This window comes from Chinchilla lanigera, unplaced genomic scaffold (assembly GCF_000276665.1).
Source record: "Chinchilla lanigera isolate Chin_1 unplaced genomic scaffold, ChiLan1.0 scaffold00003, whole genome shotgun sequence".
NCBI lineage: Eukaryota > Metazoa > Chordata > Mammalia > Rodentia > Chinchillidae > Chinchilla > Chinchilla lanigera.
The window spans coordinates 28,803,662-28,812,896 of NW_004955404.1; the positions used below are offsets into that span (position 1 = coordinate 28,803,662).

Consider the following 9,235-nt stretch of genomic DNA (forward strand, 5'->3'; position numbering starts at 1 on the left):
CCTGCCTGGCAAGCATAAGGTCTTGAGTTCGGTTCCCGGTACCAGAAAAAAAAAACAAAAAAAAACAAAAAAAATGCTAATCTTGGCTATGATAGACATTGACAATTGAGTGAAAATATAAACATATAGCAAACCACTTTCCTTATTTGGAGAATCATGCTGTCCACTTTCAGAAGTAATAATAGCCAAAAAAACCAATATAAAGCATACTTGTCATGTATTTTCCAATAATTGTTAATTATTTGTCTGATATGGTTATATATTAAGAAATCAAATGTAGAAATCTAAATTCTTTCCATCACGGGGTACATTTAAGGGTACTATGGTCTGAATGTATGACTGCCCCCCCATTCATATATTTAAATAACTCCCATAATAATAGTATTGAGGTGAGGACCTTGGAAAATGACTAGACAGGGAGTGCTCTGCCTTCATGAATGGGATTAGTGCCTTATGAGCAAGGCCTCCCCTCGCCTTTTGCCACATAGCACTGTGAGGGCATGGCTAGGAGGCTCCATCTTTGTAGCAGAAAAGCTCTTGTCAGATACCAGATCTGGTCCCTTGATCTTGGACTTCTCAGCCACAACTGAGAAATTTCTATGGTTTATAAATCTTCTGATGTGTATTTTACATTACCTCAAATGGACTAAGACTAGGGGTAAATGTCACTCAATGCTGTCTATAACCAAGAGTATGTGTTTTTAATCCAAATACATATGTAGCGACAGTGTGTTGGGAGAGCATCTCTGCTGGGCCAGAGTGTTTCTCAGCTGCTTGCTTTCAGAAACATCTGTCTGTCCTCCCTAAACAGAATTTCACGCATTAATCTAGTTAAACCCATGGCATTTATGAGTTAACATGGATAATCACTCAGGATTTTATTTTAATTACATATTGTCATGGTTGCTCTTTACCTCTTTGCCATAATCTCCCATAGTAAACGTGGTCTCATAGATTTCCAGACATACCTATTATATCCACATACTGCAAACAAAACAACAATGAGATCAAATATTTTGCTAACTTCTATTTCATGCCCTTTTCAAACTGTGTGTGTGTGGCAAGTAGTACTATTCTCCCCAGTTTATAGGGAAGCAAATTGAGGATTATCAGCCACACAGCTGGAATGGGGTAGAACTGTGTCCTGGAAGTGGGTCTCTGCCTCTAGCCTATGCTCTTCCTCTCATACTTTGGAGTCCACATTTCCAAACAAAAGGATGGATGGATTTGAAGTTTGCCAAGTATTCATTTTTTTAAAGTACTTTGGGAGCATTAGCCTGTTTTCAAGTAATGTTTAGCTCCTGCCTGTATTCCTGTATCTGATTAAACAGAAACTCAATGGGAGATTGCCACTTTTAAATTTAAAGATTCCCATTAACTCGGTGTTTTTATGAATTTAACCTTCCCCTCCCTCTTGGTTAGCTTCACCAAGCAGTATTAGTAAAAACAATCTAGCAATTAGTAAGCAGATGCTTACTTAGTGCATGTTTTTATAAAAACACCTTTTGATTGCTAATCTTTCTAAAATGCTATGACTACAAGAATGTGACAAGGCGTTTTTTGGCGAGGGGCAGTGTTGAGAGAATTTCACTATGTAGTTCAGGCTGCCCTTGAGCTCACTAAGTAGCCCAGGCTGTCCTTGAATGCACAGTGATCCTCCTGCCTCAGCCTCCCAAGTGCTGGGATTGTAGGCATGTGCCACCATGTCCTACTTCTCTTAATTTTTAAAAGCCATTTCACCCAAAAATTATAAGACTTTTTAGAAAATCATACTACCTAAAAATTGAAAATTGTGGGCTAAGATTGATAGTGCCTAAATTTTAAATCTTGTTTTGCTTTCTCCTATCATCTGTGGTATTTACACTGGCTTGAAACAGCTAAAAGTCCCAAGGAACAAGGAAAACATGGGCTATATAATGTTTCAGAAACTTACTGTTTCTATATACTTCAGTAGTTTTCAATTATTCAAAATGTAATAGATGCCCAAGACTTTCTTCCTCTCAAAAAAAGGATGTACCTATGGCCGATATTTGTAGAGCGCACCAGATTGAATTTAGCAGTGTATGTTGTGTGGCCTATTGGAAGAGTTTCCCAAAGCCTAATCAGAAAGTCTTTCATGCTTATTTGTGGGAGGCTGCGATAGAGCCTTTGCCTATCACCATGTAACCTGATCCTTTAATAATCCTTGGCAGGGAGAAAACCTTTTAAGCAGTGATCTCAGAGTGCATAGTGAACATTTACTGCCTGATTCTCGGAACCCCACTCATAGGGAAGCATCTATTAAGATGCAGATTTCTTTTAAGAACCCATCTAGAGCACAAGCTAAGATGATCTTCAGTTTTATGTGCCTGAAGCAGTCTAGAATACTTTGAGTTACAGCTCCACTTTTTGAAACAAAGTAGATTCCTAGGTCTGCTTTCCTTAACAGAGAAAAGACCCTAATTAATGTTAGTTGGATCAAACGAGTGTGTTGAAGTGTGAGCTTTTCATGTGTATAATTTGGAGTGAAAAGACCTTTTCCCAAGGGACATGAATTTGACTTAGACATTTAGGGAGACTTGTGAGGAAAGAGGGTATAGTTCTGGTCTGAGCTGATTTTTACTTTAAAAAATAGAAGTGACCATATCAGGGATAACTTGAGCAATGAGAAAATCTGGCAGCTCCATGATATTCATACCGGGTTCTTGAAGGATGGATAAGAGTTCGGCACTGAAGAGGACAACAGAGTAGGCTGGAGAGGGTGCCTGTTTAGCAGCTGTCTGAGAACAGGTACCCAAGAACCCGCCTCCTAAAGTTAGGGCTCCTGACTAAAGGTTTCTCCTATTGCTCCAGCCTGAGGGCTTTGCTCCGCCCCCTGCGGCTCTGGGTCCTGACCTAGCTTCCCCGACCGTCGGCCTGAAGGCGAGGCGGTGACTCCCTAGGCGCTGGAAGGCTCAGGAGGTGGCGGGCCGGCCCATCAACTGTCCATTAAACTGAAAGGGCTGGCGGGAGCAACCTTGCCTCATCCCCGAGGTCGTCCTGGTGTTGAGTGAAGAGTGGCTCTGGCCCCCTTCCTGGCTGGAGCCGCTTAGCCTGCAGAGCCCGCTGTCCCGCACCCCCGCCCGCCCGCCTACCCCCACTCCCCAGGCGCGGGAGAGGACGGCCCGCCAGGCGGTGCAGCGCGAGTGTCCCGCGCTCTTGGGGGCGCTCTCAGCCGGTCCGGCCCGGGCCCCACGCCAGCGGCCCTGGCTGCGGCTTCCCTTCATTTTATTACTGCTCTGGAAACCTGGCGATTAAGACTCGAAACCAACAAAGAGTTTTCTTTCCACCTTAACCTTGCACACAATCCTTTAACAAATTAATTAATCCTAATGAATTAACACTTCATTTATTTAAACGCGCTACAGTCCATGAATTAAATTTTCATGCAGTGATTAAAGGCTGTTAAAATATGCATGATTTCGTTAAAATTTTATAATAAATCAGGGCAATGTGTTACATGACAAGGCAACTATTTCCCAGTCCCTCGCAAGGGGCTTTGATTTGTGCGAGCGCGGGGAGGAGGAGGGGCTGTGGCGGCGCCCGCGAGCCGAGGAACCGGGCGAGGGACCCAGCTCTGCACTCCGGCTCCGGCTCCGGCTCCGGCTCCGGGCTCGCTGCCTCCCGTTTCCTCCGCGGCTTCCGGACCCTCCTGGGGCCCCGCTCCTGCCGGCGGGACGGATTCTGCGGGGAGGTCGCCGGGTCCGCGTCCTGGCCCTCGGAACCGCACCTCCCCAGGACCCGGCGTCCTCTGCTGTCTGCCTGCGCCCGCTGGGCTCGCGCAACCCGGGGTGCGTGTGGCTGGGTGCAGCGGCCGGGAGGCTGCCGGCGGCCAAGGGACAGGGCGGGCGACAGATCCTTCTAGTCCCGCGGCGGGCGGGCGGGGCCGGCGCATCTGTTGTCGTTTCTATCGTTGTTGCTTTAACCCGGCGACCTGGAAGCGCCTCCCCGGACCAGCGTGCTCTTCAGCTTGGAAGGGGCTGGGCCCGGGCGGGGGTGGGGAGTGAAGCATCCTGTGCCCCTGCGAGCCTAAAACACAGGGGCCCGCGGCCGTATGAAGTGGTACAACTTCGCTCACTCGGCTTTGAAAGTGGCTGTGTCAGCTGGCGGGCGGGTGGAAGGGAGCGAATCCTATTAGATATTGTCAGGCATCACCCCTAGGGCTTTTGCAGGGTTAGGTGGATTTTATGTGCACGAGGGATTAGGGTGCTGAGCTGTGCTTGAAGATCTGTGTATGTACCCCAGAGAGTGACCGGCAATGAATTTTGCTGGGACGCATGATCCAGGTCGCAAGGTCATCAGCGACATCTCGGAGTGGGACACCATTTAGGAAAATGTCCCCAATGAAAGTGACATTTCTTTTAATGGCCAAAGGAAAGAAAACAATGGATTTGTCAGTGGTTTGTTTGAGAACTATGTCTGCGTGCCCAGCTGGAGCCCAGTCTGAACACACAACTGGGAGCCGTAGAAGAGAAAAGTAGAAGATCCTGAGCGACCTAGCGCATCGCTCAAGCTGGACTGTGGGGACCGAGGGAGTGGCGATGCGGGCAGAGGACAGGAACCTCTGGCAAATCTCTGAGCCCAGCAATGCACAGCGCGTCCCAGACTCCAGCTCGCGCTGCTGGGGGCCCTGCGGGCCACAAAGAGCAGGGCTACCGCCCACTACGAGAGATTGAGCCGTGGCCGAGGCATAAGGGGCTGTCAGGGGAGGTCTGCGGGCCACGGGAGGAGAGGCCCACAAGGAGTCAGTGGGGGACCCTGGGGGAAGTAGGGTCGGAATGCATAAGGAGGAGCAGTAAGGGAGGGGCGTCAAAGCTGTCCACCCTTGGCCTTAGGAAGACAGTCCAGGGGGAGGGAGAGTACTCCCGCAGTCCTTCCTCTGCTCCACACTTAGGACAGTGCCCAAGCAGGAGGCCACAGGGACTGCTCAAGTGCAGCCTCTGTTTCCAGGACCTGACCTGTATCCCAGGCCTGCTCCTCCCTAGCCAGAACCTTTACCCTGGCTGGCATCATCTTCGGGAGACCATTGCCTCCTTTCAAACTGCACAACGCCTGTGAGCTAAATACCTCATGCTCCAGTCTGCAATAACCAGAGCTCGAGCTTCAGCTATCCAAACCCAGGTACCAGGGCCTGCAGGTGGGGCCAGAACCCAGGGTTTCTGCTAGAGTTTAGGGTCCCACACTGTCCCCATGTGGGTAATACACAGCCTCCATGAACTTATTTCTACATTTCCTAGATCAAATCTTTGATCCAAATTTGAGCTCAACCTTCCCGGAGGTAGATGATACTGGCTGCTGTGTGAAACGTTAACTTTCCCTGAGTCCCACTGGAAAAAGAAAGGCAGCTCCTCTGTCTGCTGGGTCTTCCCCAGCTGAGTGGATGGTAGGTCAAGGGAGAGGGGAGTTTGCCTCCGTCTGTCCTCCCTTCAACCAACCAGTCCACTCCCTGGACTCGGGAAAGGGGTGCTGCCAAAGGAAATTCGAAGTGAAGCTTGCCAAAGGAGGAGGAGAAAATTAATTAATGAGGGAAAGAAATGTGTTTCTGATCCAGATGATAGACTCCCTGTCCCTAGGGGAGGAAATTCCTTGGAAATCAATAGCTGTGCATTCATTATCCTTCTCTTGATAAAAACCAAAGCTATGAGATTGTGTGTAATGGGGGGGGTGTGTGTCTGTGCTGGTCATTAAACAAGAAGAAGGTGGGGAAAAATGCCCAGAAATCTATGCCAAGGCTCAGACCCCATGTGGGCATCATTAGCACCGGCAGGAACCAACTAATTACAACAGTTGCCAAACCAGGAAAACAAAGCAGTGACATATGGGTGAGCTGAGTCCACCCCACCACACACACACACCCTTTCCTTTTACCCTCATGGGTTTGATATGGTCCAAGGAATCTCCAGTCTCATATGTTATCCTGGAGCTGAGGTCCAGCAGGAATATGTAGGCTAACTCTTTAAGCATCACCTCATGTGTCTAGAAATTCCCTCCCATCACACCTGTTAAACCCCTACCATAATCACCTTTCTCCTGTGGCCTCCTCCTGCTCACAGAATGCCATCTCTTGGAGGGCAGGTATCCCTACTTCATACCTCATTCCATCTCCGGAGTCTTGCTCAGCAAGCCTTTGGGGGAAGGGAGAGTAGGTAGCAAGTAAATGAAGGAGGGGTGAAATAATTGGTTTCTGAAGAACAGGCTGGAATGAAGATTAACAGCTCGGCCTGGGGCAAGCACACACCTTCTGCCCAGTCTCCACCTCCCTTTTAAGGAGACCCCCATCTGGGATCCTCTAGCAGCTCCCAGTGAACCCTGGCTCATTAAAGGACCCCCGTCTTTTTCTTCTGATCCTCCCCAAATGACCTCGCTCCTTTGCTAAACACCGTACTCTCAGATGGAGCCCCACTACACATGCTTGGTGGAAAACAAAAGTGGCCTGAATGGGCATCCAATCCACAAAGGGAGGAAAAAAAAGGATTGTATCCACAACTTCCACACTTGTAGTCCCAGGAGGGAGAGGAGCAAGATATTCTAGACAGAGGTCTAATCTCAGTCAGAGCTCAAAGAGTACATCTGTAGTCCAAAGAGAGGTGAACTAAGAAGGGAGTTCTGGCGGGATGGTAAGCTCCTGATTTCAGGCTGCTGTATTTCTCCTGGGGTGAAGGACTCCCAGTGTCTGAGGGGTAAACCAAGGTTGACTGGGGTACTTAGGAACTCTCTCCTTCCCCACCTCCGTGGAGCCACCTGGCCATAAACCTGGGCTGTTCGCATTTCTGTGGGCCCTGCTTCTGTGAAGGTCCTTAGAGTCCAGCGTTTCCCCGGAAGGTGGAGTGCTGGCTGCAGGCGCTAGACCTTGGGAGGGTGGGGTGCCCTGGGGGGAGCTTTCTTACCCCCCACCAGAGAGCTCTCCATCGGCCCGACGGGTGTCAGGAAGGATTAGGTTAAACCCAGACACCCGTTGCGACAGCGACCACAGGACTCACTCCTTCCCTCCAGCGACGTCCCACTCTTCGTCCATTCCCCGCCGAGATAAAGTTGCATTTAGCGCTCCCAGGGGAACGCATAATGGATGGAGCAGCGGCTCCTTCTCAAACCAGCAAGTGAACATCCTTTTCACTTCCCTCTCAGGCTAGGAGGAAGGGAGGGGGGTGAGAGACCAGAAAAGAAAGGAAAGAAAAAAAGAAAAGAAAAGCCATGGTGACGCCTGTGGGCTCTTCTTGGATCTGAATAGGTGAGTAGGGAATGCTAAATCCGGACGCGTTTATGCAAAGGAAAGATAAAATCCACGGGTGCGCAAGTCCATGAGCTTATAGAAATGAGCTCTGCTCTTTGGTGAAAATATAGACCTCTTTGGTGTGGGAGAGACCAGAAAGATTAGTTATCTGATTTCTATTCCCCATAAGCAGCCCTTTGCCGCTCTCCAGCTCTCTTGTGGCAGATGTGATAACATCTGGGCCATTATTATCACCCGGAGTAAGCAGTGGGTCCCTAGAGACTCAGGCACCTGAACAGTAGCTCCCTAAGGAGGGCCTCGATCTGTCTGCCACGCGAGGGCCATGTAACAGGTTGGCTAATTGATTTATTCTTCTTCTTAGGTCTTGATTTCACAGTAATTAAAAAGGCGGGGCCAAAGCGTGTGCTTTTCAAATCCATTTGAATTAATGTTTTGAATCACACTTTCCTATATGTTAACTTGCTCTTGTTTTCTATTGAAGAAGAAACAAGCAAAGAGAAATAAGAGTGACAGAGTCAAAACGATGGAAGAGAAAAGAAAGTTCTCTTCGTATCTTACTCCTTTTTTTCTGCAGCGGTTTTCTTTTTCTGAAGTTTCCAGAATAAAGGGCGTGTGTGTGTGTGTGTGTGTGTGTATGGGCGCGCGCGTGTCTGCGCGCGCGTGTGTGTGCGTGTGTGCGTGTGTGTGCGCGCGCACTAAGGCGAGGAAAGGACCCTAGCTACACCCTGTTAACTATTTTTCCTTTTGATGACTAGACCCCTCAGATCACTCAGACTCTTTTGAAACGTGGGTATGTACACGGTTTTACAGACAAACAATAAGAGAAATGCGCAATTCCATTTCAACAGCCTTTTCCGAATAAATAGCATATACTTTTTGTGGCTTCTAAGTGGCTGTCACTGGTGGTACCTGACACAGTTATATTAACAACAACAACAACAAAGTATGCAGAGGAAATTAAATTATGTGGAAATCAATAGCGTCTGACTGCTTCAAACAAATGTCTGTCACCGCGATTATTCTCCAGGAACCTATTTATAAACCTTAAAAGAAACAGGTTCCAGCTGCAAAAGACAGCATCGTCCGCATTTCTGTGTTATTTTTCTCTGAATTCGCGGGCATCATTTAACGTACAAACGCCCAGCTGTATACATTATATAACTGCTTGTTAGGCATCCCGCAAAGGAGTTGTGCGGAAGTGAGGCGCGGGTGTTCAGAGCTTGCGAGGGAGGGGAGGGGAAAACCAGCAGAAGGGAGCGTGTGCATGTAGCCTTTCTCCCTCCAAAAGGGGCCTGCCCTGAGACAATAGCCCACCCATCTGATCTTCCCAGACCCGCGGTGGAAAGGTGACGCGTGCAGTGCGCATGACCGGGCAGCTACAGGTGCATCACCTGCGCTGTCCTTGCTGGTGGTCACTATAAGAGCGGCTCCCACGCGCCAGTCGCTGCCCGACGAGTGCGCGCGCGCGCAGACGTACGGCGCCGCCGAAAGGAAGGGCGCGCGCCAGACAGACGGAGACAGCTGATGCCTGTCAACGCGGCGGGGCTGCGAGCTCTCGCGAGAGCTCCCCGGGCCGGCCGCGAGAAGTGGGGCTCAGGTGTAAGAGGAGTGCATCCCGTCTGCGCGCGGGGCTAGAGCTCGCGGAGAAGCGGACCGCGAGGCCGGCGCGCGGCGCTCTGCGCGGTCACAGGGAGCGCCGGGCGACGGCAGGAGCAGCGGGAGCCCGCGGCGCGGCCGCCACCGTCCGCGGCTGCCACCTCGGAAGGGAGGCCGGGGCACCGGCGCGCGCACTTTCCCGCGGACTTTCGGAGTGTTTGTGGATTTACATGCCAAGCGGCCAAGATGATGTCCATGAACAGCAAGCAGCCGCACTTTGCCATGCATCCCACCCTCCCTGAGCACAAGTACCCGTCGCTGCACTCCAGCTCCGAGGCCATCCGGCGGGCCTGCCTGCCCACGCCGCCGGTAAGCGCCCCGCGCCCGGGC

The 9,235-nt window shown here is 50.2% G+C and overlaps 1 protein-coding gene across 1 annotated transcript in view; it reads left to right on the plus strand.

The window, feature by feature from the left end:
- Positions 1-9,100: 9,100 nt before the first annotated feature.
- The window catches only part of Pou4f1 (POU class 4 homeobox 1), a 5,263-nt gene continuing 5,128 nt past the window's right edge, over positions 9,101-9,235 (plus strand). The window contains exon 1 of the mRNA XM_005374236.2: positions 9,101-9,214. Coding sequence (XP_005374293.1) covers positions 9,101-9,214 — 114 coding nt within the window. The remainder of the gene's footprint in view (positions 9,215-9,235) is intronic.